Source organism: Lepidochelys kempii, chromosome 1 (assembly GCF_965140265.1).
Source record: "Lepidochelys kempii isolate rLepKem1 chromosome 1, rLepKem1.hap2, whole genome shotgun sequence".
Lineage (NCBI taxonomy): Eukaryota > Metazoa > Chordata > Testudines > Cheloniidae > Lepidochelys > Lepidochelys kempii.
Window position 1 is genome coordinate 134,531,485 of NC_133256.1, and position 26,322 is coordinate 134,557,806.

The following is a 26,322-nucleotide window of genomic DNA, read 5'->3' on the forward strand; positions in this document are numbered from 1 at the left end:
TAGCCAGTGGAGGGGTATGAGAGCAGAGATGGTGATACAAACAGTCCTGGGGGAGGATGGTATGACAGGAAAGGAGGGTAGCAACATCTGAGGAAACAAGAGCAGATGCATCCACAGCATGTAAACTACAGTCACCTCTGTCCCAGGCCCAGAGAGTATTATACTGAGGCTCAACTTGACTGCCAGTGAACACCTTTGTAGATGACAATCTAGATAATCCACAAACATTTGTGGTTTATTTTAGCTGTGTCCTGGATCAAGCTTTTGTTGAACTGGCAATCAACTCCAGTTACATCAGGGAAGGAGGGTGGGGGACATCTTCTGGTCTAGACAAACCCAGGTAGGGCAGAATATTTTAACAACCAGAGCCAGCCTGCAAAAAGAAGTTTGCACCATTCTCCAAAAGGTAACAGATGTAATCACATTCTCACCACTGTGCTTGGGGCCAGCCAATGGTGAGAGGATTTTTTAGTTGCACCCCAAACTGGCTCATTTTGACTAGGCATTAGGTTGTGGGTGGGGCACTTGTAGCTCTCTAGCCTTTTGCAGCAGAAATAGATCCCAGCTTTCATATTTGAAAAAAAATGTATCTAACCCTCATAGCTGTGGAGAAAAGCTTGAAAATATTTTTATAAAGAACAAAAAAAAAAAAGCACACCCCACAAAAGTATTACAATTCTGTTATTATTTAAAATTTCATGATTTGGGGGCAGGTCACTTCTTATATGCTTCTAAGGTGCTACAATGGCATATCCACTCCACACAAGCCCTCAGTGAGTTAATGTGGGCCAGAAAGGGCCAATTAACTTTAGATGCTTCAGCTGGAGGGAAACCAGGGCTTGCTAGGCCTAATGGCAGATGAAGCCGAGGTGGGGTAGCATTATAATTTGCTGAAAGGGGCTACAGGGAGGAGTTCTACAGTCACTCCTTAGATAGAAAAGGAGTTGGTCAGGGACAAGGAGGTGATCCAGGAAGAGAATAAGCCCTAGGGTCCTGGGCTAGGGAGTCTTATAAGAGGCCTAGAGAGGTGAAGTAACTATGGGGAGCAGAGGCAGCTCTGTAGTAAACCCACAGATAGGCAAGGAGATAGAGAAGGGTAGGAAGTAATCCAGGGAAACATCAACAGGGTCTATGACTGAGCACACTTATGTTGCTAGTCGTAGGGTCCCTGGGCTGGAACAGAGTAGTGGGCTGGCCTAGCTTTGCCTACTAGCCACTACCACAGCATGAGAAGCTGGAACAGAAGACTGCCTAAGATGGCATATAGGCAGCTTGGGGAGATGTTGCTATCCCAGAAGTGGTGGGAGGACAACATAACGACCTGGCCTGAGTCATGAAGAGGGAGCACCCCAAGACAGACACAGAGCGGGACCATAGTGTGAGCAAATGAGGGAAGGGAGCACCAGATGGAGTGAGAGTTAATTCCTGGTACCAGCCCTGAGGAGGCACACCTGTGGTGAGTGGTATCTCCTTTACAGGTGTTTATTACAAGGGGGCTTATAGGCCACAACCATGTTAAGTACTACTCCAATAGAAATGTAACAGAACAATAACTAGAACCAGTTGAAAATTTTCTGATGGAAAATGCTGAAATAATGGAATTGAAATGTTCCTTGGGAACATGTTTATTCCATTAAAACTTTTAATGGAAACCAGACTATTTTCTGCCAACTTCCCCAGCAGCATATGGGGCAGGGGACTTGAGCTGGAGCTCTCCAGGCTTCAAAGCACTTGGCTCCTCTGCAGCCTGTCAGATGGGTTGCCACAGAGCCAGAGCTACTGGGATCCCCAACTCTCAGGGCTCTCTGGCTGGCAGGCTACTTAGGAAGCCAGCTGGTTGGCTCCCCAACTGGCCCGTTCTCTGGGCTGCCAGGCTAGCTGACTTCCCGGACTGCCCACCTGGTAAGCGGGCCACACAGGACAAGCAGCAGCAGCTGTGGTGGCATGTTGCCTGTAGAACACATGGGGTAAATTCCATCCCGCCAATCCTTACTTTCACCTCTGGGACTAGGCAAGCTGGTACGGGCCGGTATGGCATACCGCTACGGAAGTGGCCACCGGTACACAGCCAGTAGTGGCAGAGCCACTGACCGGGTGGTGGGGGAAGGGGCAGCTGCCCCAGGGCCCAGCGATTTAAAAAGGTCCCGGGCTCCGGGCAGCAGCTGGAGCCCCAGGCCCTTTAAATTGCCCCCGGAGTCCCAGGGCTCCTGGACACCAGTCCCGCAGCAGCAGCCAGAGCCCCAGGCCCTTTAAATTGCTGCCAGAGCCCTGGGCAGCGTGGGCTGGGCAGCACTGAAGGTCTGGCTGGGGGAGTCTGTCCCCAGTCCCACTCCTTCTGCCTGAGGCCCTGCCCCTTCTGGGGCCCCAGACCTGCCCCCCTCCCACCTTTCCCAGGACCCCTGCCACCCTGTGTACCAGTATGTCCTTTTAAGTTACTTTCACCCCTGCCTAGTCCCTGGTACAAAACCCAGCTTCCTGGTGGGGGGCTGGGTGAATTTCAGCTTTCTGCCATTTTATTTAAAAACATCAAAAGGAGTTAAGCTGTTAAAGTTTAAAGCTCCAAAGGGTTGAATTACAAGGCAATCAGTTACCATTTAACACATTAATGTAACAAAGGTATACATTTTCTACCCTTTCATTTTTAAAGGTATAGTTTCACTGCATGGGCTTTAAAGTAATCTTTTTCTGTCAGAAAGAAGACAGCTATGACAGAGATTCTATTTTATTAGACAAACATATGGAAAATCTTATAGAGGATCAACGGTACTTGAATTTTCTTGTTACAGATGTATGTAGTCAAGGAGCAAAAGACTTACATTTCAGTATGTAAAAAAAATAGCAAAACAGTCCACAGCTTTTTGGCAAGGGGACCCGAAACCAAAGAATCATGACAAAAGCCAGGAATTTATACTTGTAAAAATTCTCAGTCAAAACCACATAGGGGTTTCTTATTACATTCATTCATAAAGCTGCTGGAAATGGCAATCCCTGTTTTATGGGCAGACTGCATAAGAATCAATGTTTAAAAAACCTGATGGGGGAAATATGATCTCAAATGTGGGGCTTTATATGTTGAATGTTTGGTGTTAGATTCTTCACACTGAACTTGCTGCATTCTTCACGATCAAGGATTTCAATTTAAAAAATAAAAGTCCTAAATGTTCCCCTTTCTCTTGTGAATGTGGAAGGGACAGCTGCAGCCTGGACCAGAGAAGGAAGGAAGGGAAGAATTCTGGCTCCACATGATTTCATTTCCCTGTTCCCCACCCCCCATTCCCAAGGAAGCATTTCCATGGACTATGGGCTCCAGAGAAGTGGAAGAGGAGGGCCGGGAACAGAAAAGCATGGCTTAGTCAAAGCCATTCTATCTACCATGCCACAGAACTGGGTGAACCTGAGAGTAGTGTCATACCGTATCCTCCCTGAATGGCCCTTACTTTTGGCCCTTAATTTCTCTGTCATTTCTACTGGGAGTGAGAGAGGCTGAAAAACTAGGATGAAACTAAGCAAGTGCAAACTTGCTGCTTTTCCCAGTGCTATGCAGAATAACCCATTTAGCCTGAGTTTCTGGGTCTGTCACACTGTGGAAATCACCTTTCTATGGTAAATCCATGTGCCTCTGTCTATGCTGAAATTAGACAGACTGAAGCAATCGTATGCTAGTCTAACAGACATGAGAACTTCACCCATCTGTCTTAATAGCATCTTAAAAAAACCAACTTTTAATAAAAAAGTAACAATGGTAAACTATCATAAGAACATTGAATCCTAGAAAGGCTTGGTAAAAATGGCTCTACTGTTTAAAAATTGTCCCTTTTATTCTCACTTGGGGTTTTTTTTCTTTTTTGGGGGGGGGGAGTTTTTTGCTTTTCTTCTGCTATGTTGTCATTGTCATCTAACACTGAGTCAGTTAAGTAGATCTGGTATGGTGGATGTGCACAGCTAGTTTGGCTCTCTCTACGCAAGGAAACTGGCAAAGGTTGTCAGTATAGGGTCCCTAGGAACCAATGTTAAAACACTTTAATGGCTCTTTTAAGGGGGTAGATGTTTTAAAAGGCACAAATGGTACTTAGGTATCCAGCTCCCACTGAAAGCCAATAGGAGTTAGGCACCTACGAGCTAGATCCACAAAGAGGACTTAGTGTATGTCTGCAATGGGGCGTGGGGAGAAAACAACTGTAGCAGCGAGTCTATGTCAACTGACCGGGAATATCTCATAGTCCAGTGCCTAGGAGACTCACCTTGGGGATGGGAGACCCGAGGTCAAGTCCTTGTTCCTCTCAGGCAGAGTTGCCCATATCCTGAGTGAATGCTCTCACCCTGGAATTACAGGATAAAAGGAGACACCACCTCCTCTAGCTGTGTTTGATGCAAGCGCTGCTACAGTCGTCGTGTTCTAAGGAAGTCTCTATGCATGCCTACTAGATCAGGTGAGACAGGAGAGAGAATGCCTAGTTTGAGGATGCTGCTGGGGCTTAGGTGTTAATTCGACACCAACCATCAGGTCCTAGGTAGCTGTGCACATTCCCACTGGCAGATTTTTAGCCACCCAGGGACTATATTGGCAGAAATTCAGGCACCTAGAGAATTTAGGTGCCTACAGGGCTAGATGGCAAATGAGCATGGATTTTTAGAATCTAAATTTTGGATTTGACAGTTAAACTGTCCTGATGGATGGGCCACCAGGCCAAACCTGAGTGGTGCTGCAACCCCATATGCTGGTCACAAAACCACTTGGTTTTTAAGTCTCAAGAATTTTTTTTTTCTGTAATAGCTCTGATTTTTGTCCCATCTCCACTAGTAATAAACCATTTCAGTACCAGTTCAGCAGGAATTGTTGCTGGTAGCCATTGTCATGAGAAACAAAGTTCTGTATAATACCTAGCGGAGGCTTACATTAGGTTTAACTCTGCTTACCTTATTCACAGGAGCAGTTTTAAGTACTTAGCGTGGGACTGCCCAAGTGATTATTAGGAGCAAGATTTGGCTTGTGGAGTACAAAGAACTGTGTGGTAATGTGGCAATCCTGTAGTGAGAGAACTGTTGATTTTAAACACAATGAAATATCTGCAAATTAAAATGTTTCATGAATTAAATCTCTTTCTGCCGTTTAAGAGAAAAGGATAAAAAGCTTATCTGTATTTTAAATCACTGTACATTTTTATCACATATAAGCCAAATAAAAACTTGTTTTACATTACCTTAGTATTAATCAGGGAATTTTACTGAGATCACACTGTGTGTGTGAGTGAATGCAGCTTCATGTATATGAACACGGTAGTGATGATATGTGACTGACAAGTGAAATAGAGAGGGATTATTCAGTGTTAGTGAGAAATCAAATTAATCCTACAGGCACAGCCTATGGGCTAAATTGTTTGCTTTACTCATGCAAGACTGTTGAACTCAAGGGCAACTTTGTGTCAGTAAGGCAAGCAGGATTTCATTCCATGTAGACAAGGGTTCGATAGGTCAAAGAGGCCCAGGAGAAGGGATTTCTTGTTATGGGGCCCAAACACCATTGAAGTCAACTACAACACTCCCTCTGATTTAACAAAAACGGGCTTGGGACCTTAAGTGTAGAATTTGTTCCATTTTCAGTATATGTACCACTTCAGCTCCGTCAGCAACGATTCATACAGGGCCTGATCCTGCAGCTTTATAGAGACATGACTTCCACTGAAGTCAATGGCATTTTCAGTCACAATGCTATGAAGGCTTATGCATGTGTTTAACCTTACCCATGTGAATAGTCCCACTGAAGTCAACAGGGCTGCTCCTGTGCATATAGGCATACGTTTTTGTAGCAGTGGAGCCTTCGCATGCATAACACTGAAAACTCAGCCTTTTCAGGGCATACCCCTCAATCTGCTTGAGTCCAGAGGCTAAGTAGCCAATGGGCCTTGAAAACGAGCCCAGAACCCCAAATGAGGGACTCCTCAACACTCATAAATAACCTTCAGGAAACCATAAGGAGCTCATTCCTTGGTCATGTTTTTCGTGATTTGCCATTTCTGATTCCAATAAAGTACATCAGTAAAAAGTGGATTAACAGTCATTCCCTGGTACAGAAGTAAACTGCAGCTGAAAAGATGGATCGATGGCTGAATAAAGAAAAGCTGTGAGAGATTTTGGATATGTGGAAGTGGTCCACAAGGTCACACTTATTTAATGTGACCTTGTGGACCACTCTCATCTTGTCTGTATTGTGAATGGCCCCTGTGTGAGTACCGAGGGAAGGGTAGAAGAAGAGTCCTTCCATAGCCCCTCACATGGGGGCCAGCCCCAGTTGCAGTCCCACAGTTGCCCTTCTTTTGCAGAGATATTACTCCCTGCTAATGCCCACTGGAACATGTGCCACCCCCAAAGGGGTTGGGAAGCACAGTGTGGGGCCAGTCAGATGTTCCAGTGGGCATTAGCAGGGAGCAATTCGCATACATGTGGCATAGACCACTACAGCTGACTGACCACCCCTGAAGGGGTATAGCAATGGAGTGCACTTCCTCGAACCCTACAGTTTGTGCCCAACAGACAGTGGGCCTGATTCTCCTCTCACTTCACTGGTGTAAATCAGGAGCGACTTCACTGAAATCAATGGTGATACTCTAGTGTAAAGCTGATGTACGGGAGAGAAGAAACCGACCCGTCAGACAGCCTGGATACTTAAGAAATAGTTTGTTATGCAGGCGTTAGTGCCTGTCTTGGATGAATTGCTAGAAATACACTGCCTCCAAAAAAGTGGACTAATCCTTCGTAAATGTATTGCCTGTCATGTCCTATGATTATTTTGGAAAATATTGTTTCTTAAATAAGGCAAAAAGGTCATATCTGAGCAATGACTAGGTATAATTGACATGGCTATGACGTCATTGACATGAATCAGCAAGTTCAGTTTGTGTCCAGGGTTCATTTAATTATGCAGAATAAGAAACTGGAAATTCTTAACTAAGGATCCCCGTAGTGTGAGAGTGTGTGGGGCGGGGGGACCTCATATAACTGCTGCAGAGACTCAAGCACCACTTTAGATGTAGGATATGTTTCCTTGAAGTTCTTGCCAAAATTAATAATTTGTATTAATTCGGTTAGCTTTTGGAGAGGATGTAGCTGATTCCCTGACAAGGGGCTTGGGGACACTGGGCTTTTACAGCAGCTGATCCTAGTGACCATCAGTTACTGAATTTTAAAATTATATGCTGCCATTGGTACAAAAGAGAATGTGTATGTCTGTTGTGGGGGGGAGGGGGAAATCACTTATTTTTGTAACTATCTGAAAAGGAAACATTGTAAATTGAATTTGCTGTAAATTAGTTCAGATTTCGCCCAATCATACAGCTGAATTTTGAAAGAGCAGAATTTGTCCCATCATTTTAAACCTGGGTAGTCGTGCCTTTTGAAGCACTAGACTGTTAAATGCATGTGCCTTGTGTATTGTTTGTGGGGCTGGCTGGAATCCAGGAAGTTTGGGTTGGACATTTTATGTGCTAATTATTTAGCTATACTATGTTTGTTGCGATAACCTCCCAGTATTGTTGATTCTTGTGCTTTCCATGCTGTCAGTATAATACTTTTGTTACCCAAAGGAAGGCCATAGAATGTGTAAGCAGTGTAAATCTGTCACTTTGGGAATTTATATTATGCCTGTGTGCTTTGTTTAGAGGGGGAAAAATGAAAGATCTGGGTGGAGATTTTATCATCACCTCACTGAGCTTTCTACACACCAGAGCTTAAAAACATTTAGAGTTCAGTAGTGTGGAAGGTCAGGAAGGAAAACAAAATAATAGCCCAGACAGAGGTGGAGTGAGAAATCCTGGATAAATCAGCCACTTGTGTAAGTGTTTGGTAAGGGCTCTGCTTTGATGGGCTAGTAACCCATCCAAGGAGGACATTAAACATCCTGTTGCTCCTTTAATGATATTAATGAACAATTCCAGAGAGATCTGCAATACACACCTGTTTCTCATATGACTCTACCATATCTGAGATCATCCTAAATAGGAATGACAGAAGACTGATATCAGTTCCCCTGTTTTTCAGGATATTGCGTCACCTTTTCCACTAGCACTGAAATGACATTGCCGTATTTATACCAAAGCTCAGATGGCTCTCATCAGATGACCAGTTGCCCAGTTAGTGCAAGGCATTTTGAGTGGAGGAGACAGGAAGAAAGAGAAAAGGGTGGAGGAGCTGATAGAAGCTGAGTTCTCATTTTTTCCTTTTGTCCTCGGAATAAACTTCAGTCTAATCTCACAAAATGGTCAAGTCCCAAACAATCTCTGGGCTAGCTGAGTAAACATTTACTATGGATGAGTGTGAGTACTGACTTCCATTGACCGGCAGGCCCCACAGCAAAGCAGGTCTGTGTTTAGGAACAACCTCTGGAGTGTTTGGCAACACTCTGGAGAGGATATCACACTCTCAAGCCTTGTCTACAATACTACTACAACTGAATTGAGGGACCTGGTTACAGCCTGTTTTAATGTTCTACTGTGGAACATGTTTAAATGGACATGGCTCTGTGGTAACCCTCTACAATTTTTAATCATGTTGTAAACAGATTGGCAGTAATGTTGTTGATGTAAACATAGGTAAATGGAGTTTGCCCATTTGGGGAATATGGAGATTGGTTTAGGTTAGTTTACTCCTTTTTTTTTTTTTTTCTTTTTTTTTTTTTACTACTGCTGGTTAGGGGAGAAATATGTTGTAACCAAGCTCCCTGACTCAGTTATAGTTGCAATAAAGGTATCAATGTAGACGGGGCCTTGGTAGCTTCAGAAGAAGGCCATTGCACTCTGGGGGTAGGTTTTGTATAAGGGAGGCCTAGAGTAAAACCAAACTCAGATGCCAAGCATGAGTAAAGTCTATGTCCCATTCCACTGGGCTCTTTCACTGTTTAAAGCCTCTCATTTGAACCTTGTCCTAAGTGTGAGGAGTGGATGATACTCCAATGATTGATGATTTCCTGCCTTTGGGATTAATCTGGCAAATGCTGAATGGGAACACTCAACATCTCACAGGATAGCTCAGCACCTTCCAGGACTGAATCCTTAAAAGGAGATGGAATTGCAAATATTAATGTACTGGCAAAAGCTAAACATCCTGTATGAAATCTAGTATTTCAGTTTATCTTACTAAACATAAGGCAGCCCTTTAGATAGTCTGGCTATTACCTATCAATAGATTAGTATAATCTAAAATGATTTTGAAGGGAAGAATTATAGTGCACAACTATGTAATTTTAAAATTCAGACTCAAATTCACCTTCCCTCAGTAAAACATTGATCATTATTTTAATGGCATGTCTTGCATCAAAGGCTACATTAATTGAGTGTCTGTAGAAATGCACATGCATGATGAAATCTCCATGTTTTTATAATTTTAATTTTAAGAAAATGTAGTGCCCTTAAATGGTACTGAACTGATGGAATTCCTCTCTTTGTCAACCACACAGGCAGCCAAATACGAGGACACTGATATTGGCAATGCATATTTCCCCAGTCTGTCTCACCAAATTACCTTAAGCGTATCCTGAAGTAACCACCCCTTGGTGAGTTAGTCACCAGACATTCACTCGACGTCAATGCCAATTCACTTCACGATGGCCACTGACCAGCTATCAAATGGCAACAGTGTCTCTTCCCTACTGTCCAGGGCTGTATTTGAACCAGTGACCTAGCGATGAAAGGGCTGTATCCCATTACCAGTCCTATACCGTCCCCCAACAGATGGCATTTACACATTTTACAACATCTATGGATTATTTTAATTTTCAACAATTTTACATCTTGTTACAATTATGGTTTTCAATAAAGAACTCTAAAGTTTTGATGCTGCCTCCTCTATGATGAGATGATAGGGTTGCCAACCCTCCAGGATTGTCCTGAGTCTCCAGGAATTAAAGATTAATCTTTAATTAAAAATTGTCATGTGATGAAACCTCCAGGAATACGTCCAACTAAAACTGGCAACCTAAGAGATGATATAGGGTCTGCACAAGGACATTTTGGGAGGAAGTCTGCAGTCACAGGAGACAAATGAAAAACCAGCAGAGGATCCCATCATGGGATATTTAACATCAAGACTGGATGAGAAATGTCAGACTATTTTATGGGTTTTTGATAAAATATTATATTTTGATATGTTTTTGTTGTTGTTTTTTATGTGAGCATGGTGGGGAGATTTAATGATCCCTCTGGGTAGAGTTCAGATAGAGTTGAACAGGCATTTCTGCTTAAAACACTTGTACTTACAAAGAGTAGAAGGGGCTGATCCTGTAGTTAAGGAACAGAAGTTGCTATCAAAGATCTGGGTTCTATTTCTGTCTCTGCCACAGAAGTCCTGGGGGATCTTGGGCATGTCATTTGACTTGTTTTAGCTTCTCCTTCTGTCAAATGTGGATAGTGCTTCTTCCCTAGCTCACAAGACTTAATTGTTTCTAAAGAGCTAAGATATCATTGCACTTGTAGAACACCTTCCATTCAAAGTATTGTTACTGGACGAGGTTCCTTAAGGCATGGCTTTGCCTGCTCTCTATTGAGTCAGATTCATTATTATGATTAAAAATGGGTGAATAATCTGCAAAGAATAAATTATTCCACAGATTTATGGGTGGGTTTTTCAGCTCTGGACATTTCATAGAAGATTAAAACTCTCTTGAATGTGTCATATAACTGTATTTCACACATCTTTTTGAGAATTCTTTACCTTTCTGAATTGTTTTTGAACAGCACTGCATATACTTGGCATAGTTTGGTATAAAGTTTGAGCTGTTGTGGTTACTCAGATAAGTCACATTGCATCAAATCAGATTCTGGCATCAGTTACTCAAGATACACAATGTTGTAACTCTGCATTTGCACAGCTATAAATGGGATTGAAATCTAGCCCATTGTTTCTGTTTACTGACCAAACCCATGCCCAGATATTGCTGGAGAGAAAACTGAATCTGAATCCTTCCCATGCTGCCAGTGCCAAATGCTACATTAGAGCACAAATAAGGCTCTGCCATCCCTATCTATCCTGGACTGCTCTTTGCCTGTCCTCTGTATTGTTAAGTCCCTTTGAAATCAGGTGATTAGCCAATGTTTGTGGTCTTGTGGTTTGTTTCTATAAGGAGGAGAAAATAGAAGATGGAATCGGGTATTTATTTGATGCAAACCTGTTTATTTACAAAGAATATTGATGGTTTAACACAGACACTGGTGTCAAACAAGGATGCATTCTCTCACCTCTTCTGTTTGGCATTACCATTGACCTCATTATGAGAGAAAGCATAGACCAATGCACCACAGGCATTGCATGGGTCAACAACAGGACACTAGAAGATTTAAATTTTGCGGACAACGCAGCTCTTCTGAGTGACTGTTCAGCCAATGTGCAAGTCAAGATTAAAAGTATCACAAAAGAAAGGGTTAATAGTTATGGAAAAAAATAAAGCTGAGAACCCCAGCAGCTCTGTACTCACACATTATGAGGTGAGTCAATTCTCATATCTTGGCAGTAACACTGAAGCCCAGGGGGATGTCCAGAAGGAAATCATGTCATGAATTGGCAAGGTGGCAGCTACTTTCATTGTCTTAAACAAGACTTGGTCACTGAAAATCTACAGTTTAAGGACCAAACTCTCACTCTTTAACTTAAATATTATTTCTACCTTAGCATAGGAATGTGAAAGCTGGAAACCTACCAAAGGTACAGACACATGTCTAAATGTCTGGAAGAAAAAATGCCTCAGGAGAATACTAGATACATAACAAATGCCAAAATTCAGTAGAAAGTTCAACAGCAGGGGTTCTCAAACTGGGGGTCGGGACCCCTCAGGGGGTCTTGAGGTTATTACATGGGGGGTCGTGAGCTGTCAACCTCCACCCCAACCTTGCTTTGCCTCCAGCATTTATAATGGTGTTAAATATACAAAAAAGTGTTTTTAATTTTGGGGGGGGGTGGCACTCAGAGGCTTGCTATGTGAAAGAGGTCACCAGTAAAAAAAGTTTGAGAACCACTGTTCAACAGCTTCTTATCTCCAAAGTTATCCAGAAAAGAGAATGGAAATATGTAGATACATAGGTGCTGGAACTGGGGGTGCTGCTGTGGCCCCTGTTTGAAGTGGTTTCCATCATATACAGGGTGTACAGTGTGGTTCAGTGGCTCTCAGCACCCCATTATATAAATTATTCCAGCAGCCCTGGTGGGGCTTGTTAAGAATGAATGCTCATGCTCTTCAGAGCAGGGGAGTCCCATCCTTGGCTGGTCTTAGGCACTGCCATACTAAACATGTTAAATGACAGTAAATGTTTGCCCTGGCGGGGGCAGCTGGAGGTGAGAATACCCATGAATGGAAACATGAAACTCTCGGTTTGTAAATAGACGTATGCCTGAAATGCATTTTCCTTCATGACAGGTTTCAGAGTAGCAGCTGTGTTAGTCTGTATCCGCAAAGAGAAGAAGAGGACTTGTGGCACCTTGGAGACTAACCCATTTATTTGAGCATAAGCTTTCGTGAGCTACAGCTCACTTCATCAGATGCATGCAGTGGAAAATACAGTGGGGAGATTTATATACACAGAGAACATGAACCAAGGGGTGTTACCATACACACTGTAAGGAGAGTGATCAGGTAAGGTGAGCTGTCACGGGGGGCAGGGGGGGACCTTTTGTAGTGATAATGGAGGTGGGCCATTTCCAGCAGTTGACAGGAACGTCTGAGGAACAGTGTGGGGGGGGAAGGGGGATAAGCCTGTTTGCACCACTAAAATCAATCCCTGTTTGCAGAGAGCCAGCACAAAACGCCTGGGAATGTTTCTGGGAATTTGTACTGCCCACCACCGCTGGCAATCCATTATTAACCACTTCTGTCAAGGGGGGCTGTCAGTACATGTCACCCTTGTTTTACCTCCTGGATGAGGTGCCAGCGGCCTCCGCCAGGCCCCAGGTGAAGCTGTGGTAAACACAAGCTGCCTTTCTCCTCCTCCCCCGCCTCTCGGGGTCGTTATCTGAAAGCGAGAATGTGGGTGACGCTGACTTTCTTTGCGGTGGGTTGGAGGGGGGGGGGTTAATTAATGGATTGGTGGGGGCCAACCCGGGCCCACCTTTGCCCCGCATCCCGCGCGCCGCGGCCACTGCAGGTCACTTGCTTTGAAGCGGCAGCAGCCCGTGTGTGTTGCTGGAGGCGGGTCGCCCCGTGCCGGCGAGTGGCCCGCCCCCAGCCTACCCCTGTCCTATTTAACCAGATCCCGCACTAGCAGCGGTTGCGGGGTGGGGGTGTCCCCGCTGGCGGAGCTCCCCGCGATCCTCCGCTGCCCGCCCTCCCTGCCCCTGGCTGCTGCTCTGGAGCCCCGAGCCGGCGCTGGAGGGGGAGGGCAAATCACACCCCCAAAGGCGGCGGCAGCAGCAGCAGCAGCCGCCGCCCAGAGCTCGCTCCCCCCTCTGCCCCCAATTCCCTGCAGTTCAGCCATGGGGCCGATCGCTTTGCTAGCCGCCCTGCTGCCCTTTGTTACCCGTGGATTTGCTGACACGGCCAGGTTAGTAGAACAGGACCGGCCCAGGGCAGGGCTCTCCTCTGCGTCGCACGGAAACCCCGCGGGGGCAAGGCAGGGGAGGGTGAAATGGGGGGTGGTCTGTCCCGCAAAGCTGGGCGGCTCAGCCCTAGGGGAGAGCTGGGCAGGCTCTCTGCGGCGGCCAGTGTCAGCCCTTTGTTTCTGCTGGCCAGCGATCAGGGGAGGGGCGCAGTACAGATGTGCTCATTCCTCTCATCTGGCTGCTGAACGCTTCCCCGGACAGGTTTCAGAGTAGCAGCCCTGTTAGTCTGTATCCGCAAAAAGAAAAGGAGGACTAGTGGCACCTTAGAGACTAACCAATTTATTTGAGCATAAGCTTTCGTGAGCTACAGCTCACTTCATCAGACATATTTCACCAGGTGGTTTGTCCGCCAGCTGTTTGCTTTGGCTGTCTCTTCGGCGGTTCGCTGTCGGGGATGTGTGGTTGGTCACCCCAGTGTTTGTGCTCTGATGGGTGAGTGAATCTCTTAAAAGTAAGAGGAGGGAAATCAGAGAGATCAAGGTGGCGACAGAAGCACTTTTCCTAGGAACATTTGCACAGACACCTGTCCACCTCTCCTCGTGAGACTGTTTTGCTTTCTGCAACCATTCCTGAGAACGAGAAAAATCACTTGTGCTAATAATCACAGAAAACTAATACAAAGGGCTTTGGATTTTTTTTAATTAAATGAATATTTGCCATTTTTTCCTTCAGTATTCTCCCAATTCTACTCAAATGTATGTTAATTTAAGTTTCCCCCCATTCCTCTACATGATAATCTTTTTAAACAACATATATGTTGGAGATGGATATATAACCTGCGTGTCTTGCTGTACCTCTGTTAATGCATGTACATGGGTACATATATTTGTAATGTACCAATCTCATGATATCTAAGTATAAGTGTAAAACCTATATTATTATGTGAATTGCAATTAGAGAGAGACCTAAGTTGAACATTTCAGTATCAGATTCCTAACACTGCAAAGTTCTGGAGCATTTGGATCTAGAATTTTACGTTGATCCATTATAAAGATAGTGAGAGAGAGAGAGGTGTGTGTGTGTCTGTGTGAAATGTGGATTCTAGTTAGGAACCTGCAACTTCATGGGTGGCCAGACCTGGAGTTGTGTTTCAAGCCCATCACTAGCTTTAATGTGTGTTAATTCAATCCAGGTTTGAACCCCTGCTTTTGCTTTTTCCTTCTTTAACTAGTTTCTTATCAGTGGCTATTGCAGCAGCTGATTCTGGAGGGCAATGATCGTCTTGAACTTTGAGTGGGTGCAAGCAGCTGTTTGGTGGTGGTGATCAGCTTTTCCTATTTATGCTGTTTCTGCCTAAGCAGAGAGATTCTTGTATGGTACTTTGACTGACATGGATTTAATAGACTTTCCATAGGAATCTATATCTTCATGTGTTTTCCCCCAGAGCTTTGGATGCATCAAACCCTCAAGCATCTTCCAGTAAGTAGGTGCAGATAGATGTGCAGCATGTTAAATTCACAACTGCTTATTGGTACAGCTCTGATTTTTATAAAGCTGAGTATAGCTAGGTTGACCAGATAGCAAGTGTGAAAAATCGGGATGGGGGTGGGGGGCAATAGGCGGCTATATAAGAAAAAGCCCTGCATATCAGGACAGTCCCTATAAAATCAGGACAGCTAGTAACCCTAAGTATAATGCTACTGAAGATACAGTTATTAAGACTTTCCCTCTATTTTACAGACTATAGACTAAACTTTCCCTGGAGTAATTCCACTGAAGTCAATGGGGTTACACTGGGGATGGCTCTGGCTCTAACTTAAAAAACTCAAGGAAATATAGATGAATACAAAGGAGGGAAGCAAAATACAGAAGGCTATAAATTGTCCTTCTCTTAAATTTGCTTATAGAAATAAACATTCATAATAACCATATGTTCAAGGTTTTTTAACAAGGAGAACGTCGAGGTAAGGTCCAGCATACAATTTTGAGAGGGAATTAACAACGTTACTCAGTATCAGACAAACTTTTCCAGGGCTTCACATTCAGAGTTAAGCAAAAAGCCATAAAGACCACAATAAAATAGTAACTATTACAATTAGAGATGAAGTTTTCAAGATGTAGCATGGTTTATTTGTTTAGTATTAGGGTCATGAACTGGTATGTTTCTTATCAGCAAGTGGAAGTGTGCTGTTCCAGCATGTTCAGAGCTGTCAAGTGCTCAGTTTTTCAGGAACTGCACAGGGACTCAAGTTTATGAACTCCAGAGCTGCTCATATAGAAAACACATTTTGCACTTCAAGCAGGGCATCCATAACAAGCATTATGTTCGTGTTAGTTAATTCTTGAGGTTTTATGCATTTGTGTTTCAAGCTTTTTCAGAGGCCTGAAATTGCAAAATGAAAGCATTTTAACAGAAAATGTTTCTTTGATTTTTAGCAGAACCAGTGATGTAAAAACTAAAAACTAAAACTGTCATATAAAAACTAAATTTTATAACATTAAAGCAGGAAATTTGAAGACTGATGCTTACTCCATGTCCAATGCATAGGTCTGACAAGACGGATTGGTGGTCGTAGTGGTTCCCAGTGGGTTTTGCCCAAGATCAGAGCTACATCTTGTTCTAATAAAAACAGACTTTAGACATCTGGATGGAAGAGTTAAACAGCATGTTAAATAGATTTTGTAGAGGATCCTAAATTAAAGGGACAAAAAGATACCAAGTGTCCCATACAGTTTAGAAATATGGACAGGAAATAGAAAATTAGAATCAGCTTTGAAAAACTGAAGTTAAAATACTAATATTTTTCTTAAAGGAAAAATAATCAGTCACTGAAAAGGCAGAGTCCTGAAAAGAAGTGATAACAAAAGAAACATACTGGTCATAATGGACAAAAGTTAAGAAACAAGCTTGTAGAGACCTAAGAAAGACGAGAAGAAAAGATTGATAAGATTTTTGCAGTGTGGTCAGAGGCATCATATTGTGGAGCAGATGAAAATGGTTCTTGTCTTTAAGGTTCAGGTTATTCCACATATTAGGGATGAAATTCTGGTAAAACTTCCATTGATTTCATTGAGGCCAGGATTTCACCCTAGGCCCTAGTCTTGCAGTACTAACTCAGGAAAAACGCTCATTGATTTAGATGGGAATGTTATCTGCAAAAGGACTGTAGGATCAATCCATTTGAATACTGTGTTCCGTTCTAGGTCTTTCATTACCAGAAAATATATTTGAACTGGAAACAGTTCAGAGAACCGTGAGAAAATGGCGACATGCTGAAAAGAATGTCTAGCCATTTGGGAAAGAATTAAAAGAACTAGATTTGTATAATGTGATTAGTGGCAGATGGGCATGAAAACAATCTACAGTTATTTAAAGAGTAAAAAACCAGGGCTGAGTTGTGCCTTTGAGGCATAACCATGCAATTGAGAGGGTTTTTCGAAGGGAAGGGGTGGAGGAGGAAGGGCATGATGGAAACCTTAGGCAAATTCTTGCTGACTCAGACAGAATTCCTCCTGGGTTCTGAAGGAGCTCTCACTGAAGCTGAAGCTTCACCATGTTTCATAACCTGAGTTGGTTAGGGCAAAGTTGGGACTATCCTAGAATCATAGAAGATTAAGGTTGGAAGAGACATCAGGAGGTCATTTAGTCCAACCCCCTGCTCAAAGCAGGACCAACCCCAACTAAATCAAATGATAATAGAAGACTTGGGACTCCAGAACCCTGTCATATTGAGCCAGACACGCTAGCCTGTTGCAACACAGACCCAGGGTCTGACGCACGTCCCCAAAGCTGCAGACTAACTGAAAACAGCTCAGCAAGTACTCCTGTCTCCAGCACCCAGACACCCAGTTCCCAATGGGATCCAAACCCCAAATAAATCCATTTTACTCTGTATAAAGCTTATACAGCGTAAACTCATAAATTGTCTGCCCTCTATAACACTGATAGAGAGAGATACAGAGCTGTTTGCTCCCCAAGGTATTAATCACTTACTCTGGGTTAATTAATAAACAAACGTGATTTTATTAAGTATAAAAAGTAGAATTTAAGTGGTCTCAAGTAATAATAGACAGAACAAAGTAAGTTACCAAGCAAAATAAAATATGCAAGTCTAACCCTAATACAGTAGGAAACTGAATACAGGTAAACCTCACCCTCAGAGATGTTCTAGTAAGCGTCTTTCACAGACTAGACTCTTTCCTAGTCTGGGCCCAGTCCTTTCCCCGGTACAGACCTTGCTAGTTTCAGCTCAGGTGGTAACTCGTGGATTTCTCATGACTGGCAGCCCCCTTTGTTCTGTTCCACCCCCCTGTATAGCTTTGGCACAAGGCGGGAATCTTTTGTCTCTCTGGATCCCCAACCCTAATTCTAAATGGAAAAGGACCAGGTTTCAGATGGATTCCAGTTCAGGCGACATGGTCACATGTCACTGTAAAACCTACTTCTTCATTACCTAGTAGCTGGAAGACAGGTACACGGGAAGGGTTGCAGGTAAACAAACCCATTCGCAGTTCATTGATTCTGAAGCACCCTTAATGGCTTCCACTTAACACGTTTACATCAGTAATACAAGTTTATATCTTATTCTCCTAACTCCAGACATAGAAATAATACATGCAAACAAATAGGATGAACACACTCCATAGATCATAAGCTTTGTAATGATACCTTACAAGAGACCTTTTGCATGAAGCATATTCCAGTTACATCATATTCACACTTATAAACATATTTTCATAAAACATATGGAGTGCAACGTCACAAGCCTTACCTACTAGTTCTGAGTTTGAGTCTGCTTTTTTTATTTTAAGTCCGTTGTCTTTATTGTGCTGCTCTCACTCCTTCCTTTCCTTAGGATCACGAAATCTGTCGTTTCATGATCACTTTCATCCAAATTGCCTTTCACCTTCAGATTTGTTACCAGTTTCTGTACTTGTTCTGAATTAACTTGGCCTATCATGAGACAGCAATAGAGTTCAAGTGCTGTACAGTATATCAAAGAGATTTTTTTTCCCTATAATGTGCTGTTTTGTATAGGAAATGGCCATGACAGGTATTGAAAACACATGCAATATTTTGGGGACTATTTTAAGTATGGTTTGTGTCCCTGTGAGCCAAGGTTTGTATGCAACTCCTAGGGCCCAGAGGATTACCACAGCTCCTCCAGAAACTGAAAAACAGTGGGGAATGAGTAAGACAAATCACACAGGTTGTAAACACCCCCTTGGGAGATTTACATCTACTGTTTGACGCTACGTTTTCCAGAGAGGACAAACAGGATTTTAGTATATAAGGCTGAGTTTAAATTGACACAGAACTGCTTTCTGATTCAGCCAATGGACAGCACCCTCTGTCCAAGGGCAGTTGCAGCTGGAAGGGGGAAACCTTTGAGGAAAGGTTGGAAGGAGTTTAGCTTACTAGAGCCCCATAAGACTGATGGATAACCTCTGGTAAGTTTCAGGGGGAGGGTTAGCATGCATATAGGAACTTTTATGGTATGTGTTTTCTCTATAATGCTTTTACCCTAAATATAAATGTATTGGTGTACATTGCTGTAGCCCCTGGAGAAAGGTTAGCCACACATACTGTACCCTGGTGAGACTTGCCAGGGAAATCCTAGTGAGATACAGAGGGACTGCAAGCCTAAACGCCAGGTCTGGATTGAGAGATATGGAGGTCTCCGACCAAGGGAGGTGACTTCTAGGAGCTTGAAACCTTGAGTGGGTTGCCTCAAGGAAGCTTGGTGGGGTAAATGGTGCAGTTAATCCTGAAACTGACAATGGTTTTAGCACCCAAGACAGAAATGAAACTTTCTAAATTGATTGTCAGTGATGTTGTAGGTACACAATACAGGCTCAGTAGAGCATAGGTCTAATTATGTTGTGGTTTGGGGGATTTTTTTCCCCTCTGTATTTACTCGTATGTCTCCGAATACTGTTCTATATAGTTTTCATGCTGTGTCTATCACCATGGTATCTGACCACCTTCCAGCTGTGCCTTAAAGCAATGTGACTAAATTGGGCACATATTTGCTCTCATCCTCTCCTCAGGGGGAGAAGTATATGCAGAGAACTGTTTTGTTAAAAACAACCTCCTCCAAAAAACTTTTTAAAATATACCTGTTGTTGTGTATTTGTTAATGAAGGCAAGATCAAAGAAGTGTACCATGCACTTGGAACAGATGGTGGTGAGGTTTGCGATGCTCCATAGTGCCTGTGGGAGTTCATTTCACAGCCTCGGACTGGCACCTGAGAAAGCTGTCTTTTGCACAGATGAGTTTTACTCTTTTTGCAGAGGGGGGTTGCACTGTACCCAAAAGCAAATCTGTCAACCAGGGGCCTTATCACAGAGCTTAATCAATCTTTTAGGGGCCACGGAGCCCCTTGAGTTCAAGGTCCTAGACCTCCTTTTCAATTTGATATTCTATGGGAAGCCAGTATGGAGAGTAGCAAACACATCACATCTGTCCTCAATACCCTGTGTTGCTGAAGAGACATGCTTCTATCTTTTGCACTGCTTGGTGTTTCCTAAGTGCTGAAAGCTTCATACCCAGTTACATCTCATTGCTGTGGTGTATCTGGAAAGTGATGAAGGCATGACTAACCAAGGCCTGGTCATCGTCCATCAGGGTGGGACAAAGTCTTCTGGTCAACTGGAGATGATAGAAAGCATTACCTGTGAGAGCTTAGGGTCAGTGAAAACAACAAGGAGTCCAGTGGCACCTGAAAGACTAACAGATTTATTTGGGCATAAGCTTTCATGGGTAAAAAAACCACTTCTTCAGATGCATGGAGTGAAAAATTACAGATGCAGGCATTATTATACTGACATATGAAGAGAAGGGAGTTATCTCACAAGTGGAGAACCAGTGCTAATAGGGCCAATTCAATCAGGGTGAATATAGTCCACTCCCAAAAATTGATGAGGAGGTGTCAATTCCAGGAGAGGTAAAGTTGCTTTTGTAGTGAGCCAGCCACTCCCAGTCCCTATTCAAGCCCAAATTAATGGTGTTAAATTTGCAAATGAATTTTAGTTCTGCAGTTTCTCTTTGAAGTCTGTTTCTGAAGTTTTTTTTGTTCAAGTATAGCTACTTTTAAATCTGTTATAGAATGTCCAGGAAGATTGAGGTGTTCTCCTGCTGGCTTTTGTATGTCAGGGTCAGTGAGGAATCCAAGAAACCTCCTAAACTGCAGACCAAGTTGACCAGTTGTGGATGTGCACTTTCAAGTAAGGAAGTACATACAACACACTCCAGGCCGTGCATTTCTATTGAATTATTGTATTTGACAGCTGACATCACAGAGCCTGGTCACCTATTACTATGGAAAGACCCATGAGCGGGAACTGCTATGGAAGAAATTTCCATCAGATTCTGGTAGGGATGTGGGATCCTGCCTTTTCCCCGCTGCCCCTCCAATGGAACAGGCCAGGAGGCCTTGGATGGGGAAATCAGTTTGGAAAAAATTAAGAACAAGAGATAGGGATGAGCCACATCCAAACATTTCCATGCTGGGGAGTGTTGGAATCGGGACCTTGGTCTTTGAGCCCATCTCGTTTAAGAATTTGTTTTGTGGGTACCTGGGATTTATGCAGTTCCATGCGGGGGCAGTAGCAGGACAGGGCTATCTGCATAGAAACAATTAGTTTTAATCCATGATGTTCAACAAAACTTTGCATGCATGGCTTATCAGGCTTAGTTTGATGTTCACATTCTCTAGCATTATTAACCTTCAGGAAAGGAATGTTCTCCAGAAGTTCTGTGTGTGTGTTTATAGATCTGATTAAAAAACTTACCTGCTAAAACTTACCCATCCTCATTCAGAGACTGTAGCATTTGAACCACAATATCATCTTCCTCTGCTGTTTTTCCTTGCTTTCTACTTTTTAATGATCCTTTAAATTCTCACATTGTAATGTGCAGTGCTTTTTCTTCTATTTCAATGTTTTATATCTTCCCATTTTTCAGGATCATCAGAAAGTTCCTTCACTTATTCCAACTATTTTTCCAGGATGCTATTGCTTTCGTGACATATACTGCAGTCCTTAGTTTTAATATAGCTAATTCCTTTTCTTGACTTTTGTTTGACTCCTGGTTCTTTTTACAGTGGGATGAATCTTTGTGGTGGTATCTGATTTCATAGTCATAGTTCATTGCTAGCCATTTTTCGTTTGCCTGTTTGCATGCTTTTTTAATTTGTTCAGATCTGGGTAACTGTCCCAACTCCCAGAGGCAGCATTTTCTGCAACTGAATGCACCCATGGGTTGTGGACAGCCTTCAGATGTGGAGGTTAGCTATGATATAAGCAGGGAAACCTGCCAACTAAGCAATTGTGGACAACCTGTTGCCAGTACTAGCAAGGCATGATGGAGCAGCAGGTGGCACTGCTGCTCCAATAAAATACCACAAAAGCCCAAAGGTGGTTCTGGAAATGGCCACCATTAAATAAGCCCCCATCCTAACCCCAGTGGCACTAAATTGCTCTGCCAGAATGATTCTGGAAAGGCAAATGAACCCCAAAGGGTCAACAGCATTCAGTCACAGAAGAGAGTTTGTGAAACTGATCCCCTAGTAAATCATCACCAGATAAGGTAAGTCCTATAATTAAGTCTGCAATTGAAAGCCTTGCCATCTGACTGGCAGTCCGTGCTACCTTGTAACCAGGAAAGACAGTGTAAAACGGACTACAGGGTGCACTGATGTGTGTGACCGGGCACCCTGTATAAAATCAACTATCAGAAAATTGAGAGAGAAACATCTTGAGTGATGAAAATTGCAATGTGGAATGTAAGAACACTGTATCAAGCAGGCAAACTTCAAAACAGGTTAGAAGCAGCTAAGCCCTTGAAACTTAATGTCAGGATAGAGATGACATGATTTATTTTGGTGGAGTACGGCATGAAGGGGGAGTTGCAATAATGTTAAAGAAAACATAGCTAATATTATACCAGGAATTTGGCCAATATCAATTTTGGTGAGATACAAGATCTCACCAATTGGAATTTGCATGCTAAAAGTTTACATTCCCCATGGAACACTGTAAAGATGTGGTGGACAATTTGTTTTATGATAAATGGAAAAGTAGTAAACCAAGGAAAAGCTTCAGTACCAAGACAGGAAAAGATCAAGTGGCTGACATAGTTGAAGACTATATATTGCGGTGCAGGAATGAAAGAGAAGACTGATAGTTCCTGCTTACAAATTCAGTCTACTCCTCCATAATATGGTGGCTTCAATATCACACAAGAAGCTTATATACATGGTGAAACCCTCGGTCAAACCTAGCCACCCTACAAGAAATCACATAGATTACATTTTCATATTAAAAAGACTTTAATTCAGTTTTAGACGCTAGAATGCTCCCATTGGCAGACTACAATAATCTGCTTGTCATGAAGCTGAGACTAAATCTTAAGAAGTTATGTAAACTACCTGGCAGATACACAAGAATACAGACCAATGTGGATGTACTCCCGCAACAAAAATGCATGGAATATATTTCAGAAGTCAACCAAAGCCTTGACGTCTCCCATGAATACACCAGTGAAGACACTGAAAGAAGAATGAAAAAAGTTTGACAGCTGTACATACAGCCAGTACGTTGGTATTCAGAGAGTAAGGACATGATGCTAAGCAACCATAGATGATTGAAGAAATTCTAAATTTAATAAATACAAGAAAAGAATGCAGAGATAGGAGGAGTTAGGAATATTGAAAGTTTCAAACATTCACAAAGCCTGCTACACAGAATGCCAGACCTATGGAGAGATGGTGACTGAGCCTCTCTTCTGTGTGGAAGGGAGAGATCTGCCTCTGAATGCCCTTCTGCTCACAGGTTGTGGGGACACAATGAGGTCCTCAGTGATAAATCTCATGCATTCTTCCATTTGTGAAGCTGAGACTAAAGCTTCAGAAGTTATGGAAACTACCTTTAATATGCTTTAACTATCCAAAGGCTTGTTGTTCCTGGGTCCTATTTCTGAAGACAGAATAAGTTAAAGATCTTGTCCAAGATGGTATCTTTAACAGAGGGGTTGTGTGCATTTTATTTGGATAATTACAAAATATGTGCCAGTTTTATAAGGTGAGGTTGGAACTGACATTTTTACTTTAGGAACATTTGGGGATTTGTAAAAGATATTTTAAATAAAATTAATCACTTAATAAAAAAAATTATTTGTCAAGTCAACTTGACTTCTCTATAAATGGGCCCAGATTTTGCTTTCAAGGTAACTAATTAGATCGTATTTCTTATGATCCAAATTCTGTCTGCCTTAATCCTGTGAGCACTCCAGTGATGATGATCAGACTACCCGGATGAATAAAGTGGAAAGGATTTGGTCCGTGCTTAGTGGCAACAACCACCAGTGCCAGTTTGTCATATACAGTTTTCAGTTATTGGCGGGGAGAGATTCTGTACTGGCTTACATCTCCTACAACGCTTGCTGAAGTCAGAGAGGTTACATAGGATGTATGGCAGAAACATTTAATATTTAGCATTAATTTTTAGCTCCCATAGCTGATGCACATTGACACTGTATTCTTTGACACTGGTACACTGATGAACCAAATGTTTTTATAGAAGGCCAAATAAATATTAGAGGGAAGGCCATTGGATGACACGTTGAATTCTTCTAATGTATAGAGCAGTAAAAGCCTTCACATATACTTCTTAAGGTAGTGATTACCACTTAAATCACTGTCTTCATACATCTGAAGAGGCGCTGTACGTGATCCTATAAGTAAGTGTATTGTCCCCAGGATGGACCGATGTTGAGAGCACCTAAGGACGCTCATATTGACAAGATCACAGATTCAAAAGTCCGTAAAATTTATCTCCTCATTTTCCTCTGTAAGACTTTCACAGGTCATCTCTGGCCAAACCACTCAGCTGGTTACACCTTGGATACCTGGCCTTGGGCCTCGATGTCAGAGTACATCACAACCCAGCAATTATCTTGGACAGACCATCATATTATTAGGGAAGTAGTCAGAAACTTTCCATTGCCCAGGCAATAAAGATCACTGATCCTGATTTGACCACAAAGCTCATGGACTTCAACAAATTCCAAAGCCTGTTAAAGGACAACAGCCCCCCACCAACAGTGGGAGGAGGAGTAGGGGAGTGGTGAATCATTAATATTCTGTACTGGCCTCTGCCACTGATATGCTGGCCCCCAAACAGCCCTTCCTCCCCTTCGCCTATACAGATCTCCTTAGTTTTCTGATACCTTGTGCTGGATGAAGAGAGCAGGATGGAACCTTGAGCACCGATGGAGGAAAGCAAAAGCTGATTCAGAAAGAATAAAACCTAAATTCTTCAAGCCTATGCTGAAGCTGCGCTACAGGCTAAGAGAGCCTTACTATCAGCATCTATTAAGGTTGCCAAGTTGTCATAAATATAAAGGGAAGGGTAAACCCCTTTGAAATCCCTCCTGGCCAGGGGAAAGCTCCTCTCACCTGTAAAGGGTTAAGAAGCTAAAGGTAACCTCGCTGGCACCTGACCAAAATGACCAATGAGGAGACAAGATATTTTCAAAAGCTGGGAGGAGGGAGAGAAACAAAGGGTCTGTGTCTGTCTGTAGTCGTTTTGGCCAGGGACAGAACAGGAATGGAGTCTTAGAACTTTTAGTAAGTAATCTAGCTAGGTATGGGTTAGATTATGATTTCTTTAAATGGCTGAGAAAAGAATTGTGCTGAATAGAATAACTATTTCTGTCTGTGTATCTTTTTTGTAACTTAAGGTTTTGCCTAGAGGGGTTCTCTATGTTTTTGAATCTAATTACCCTGTAAGATATCTACCATCCTGATTTTACAGGGGGGATTTCTTTATTTCTATTTACTTCTATTTTTTATTAAAAGTCTTCTTGTAAAACACTGAATGCTTTTTCATTGTTCTCAGATCCAAGGGTTTGGGTCTGTGGTCACCTATGCAAATTGGTGAGGCTTTTTATCCAACATTTCCCAGGAAAGGGGGGGTGCAAGTGTTGGGAGGATTGTTCATTGTTCTTAAGATCCAAGGGTCTGGGGTCTGTAGTCACCTAGGCAAATTGGTGAGGCTTTTTACCAAACCTTGTCCAGGAAGTGGGGTGCAAGGGTTTGGGAAGTATTTTGGGGGGAAGGACGCGTCCAAACAGCTCTTCCCCAGTAACCAGTATTAGTTTGGTGGTGGTAGCGGCCAGTCCAAGGATAACGGGTGTAATATTTTGTACCTTGGGGAAGTTTTGACCTAAGCTGGTAAAGATAAGCTTAGGAGGTTTTTCATGCAGGTCCCCACATCTGTACCCTAGAGTTCAGAGTGGGGGAGGAACCTTGACATGGTGGCACAGTGGTGGGATTAACCTGAAATCATTTGAGATCCAGTTGAGATTTTTTGAACTAGAAATACAGATTTTAAAAAGGAAATTTTTTTTTCTTTGGAAAGAAAGTCCAGAAAGCAGCTTTGAAACTGAAAGCAGCTTGGTTTCTCTCTGCTTTGTGGCCAAGCAGAGACAAAAGGGGATTATCTTGTGAATTGCAGGTTTTCTTTGCCTGGAGGCAGGGTACTTAACTCCTGCAGGGAAATTCACAGTCTTCCAACCCAGAGGTTTTTTTTTCTTTTCTTCCTAAAAGTAAATAGGGGGGGTGTGCTCTACCCATTTGCCTGGAGACAAAAGTGGCAGGGTTTTTTTTAGGATTTTGATTTTTTTTTTGTTGTTTTACAAGGAGCACAGGTTTGAAAAGAAATTTTTTTTCCTTTGGGCTGGGTAAGCAGGTTTCCAAGTAGTTGGAGGTTTTTTGCTTTAATTTGGGCCCAGAGCAGAGACA

The 26,322-nt window shown here is 42.8% G+C and overlaps 1 protein-coding gene across 3 annotated transcripts in view; it reads left to right on the plus strand.

Annotated features, from left to right (window-relative positions):
- The first annotated feature begins 13,258 nt into the window (after positions 1-13,258).
- The window catches only part of EGFL6 (EGF like domain multiple 6), a 75,218-nt gene continuing 62,154 nt past the window's right edge, over positions 13,259-26,322 (plus strand). For all 3 annotated transcript variants that reach the window (XM_073327946.1, XM_073327955.1, XM_073327963.1), the window contains exon 1: positions 13,259-13,517. In XM_073327946.1, coding sequence (XP_073184047.1) covers positions 13,450-13,517 — 68 coding nt within the window. In that variant the 5' untranslated portion in view covers positions 13,259-13,449. The remainder of the gene's footprint in view (positions 13,518-26,322) is intronic.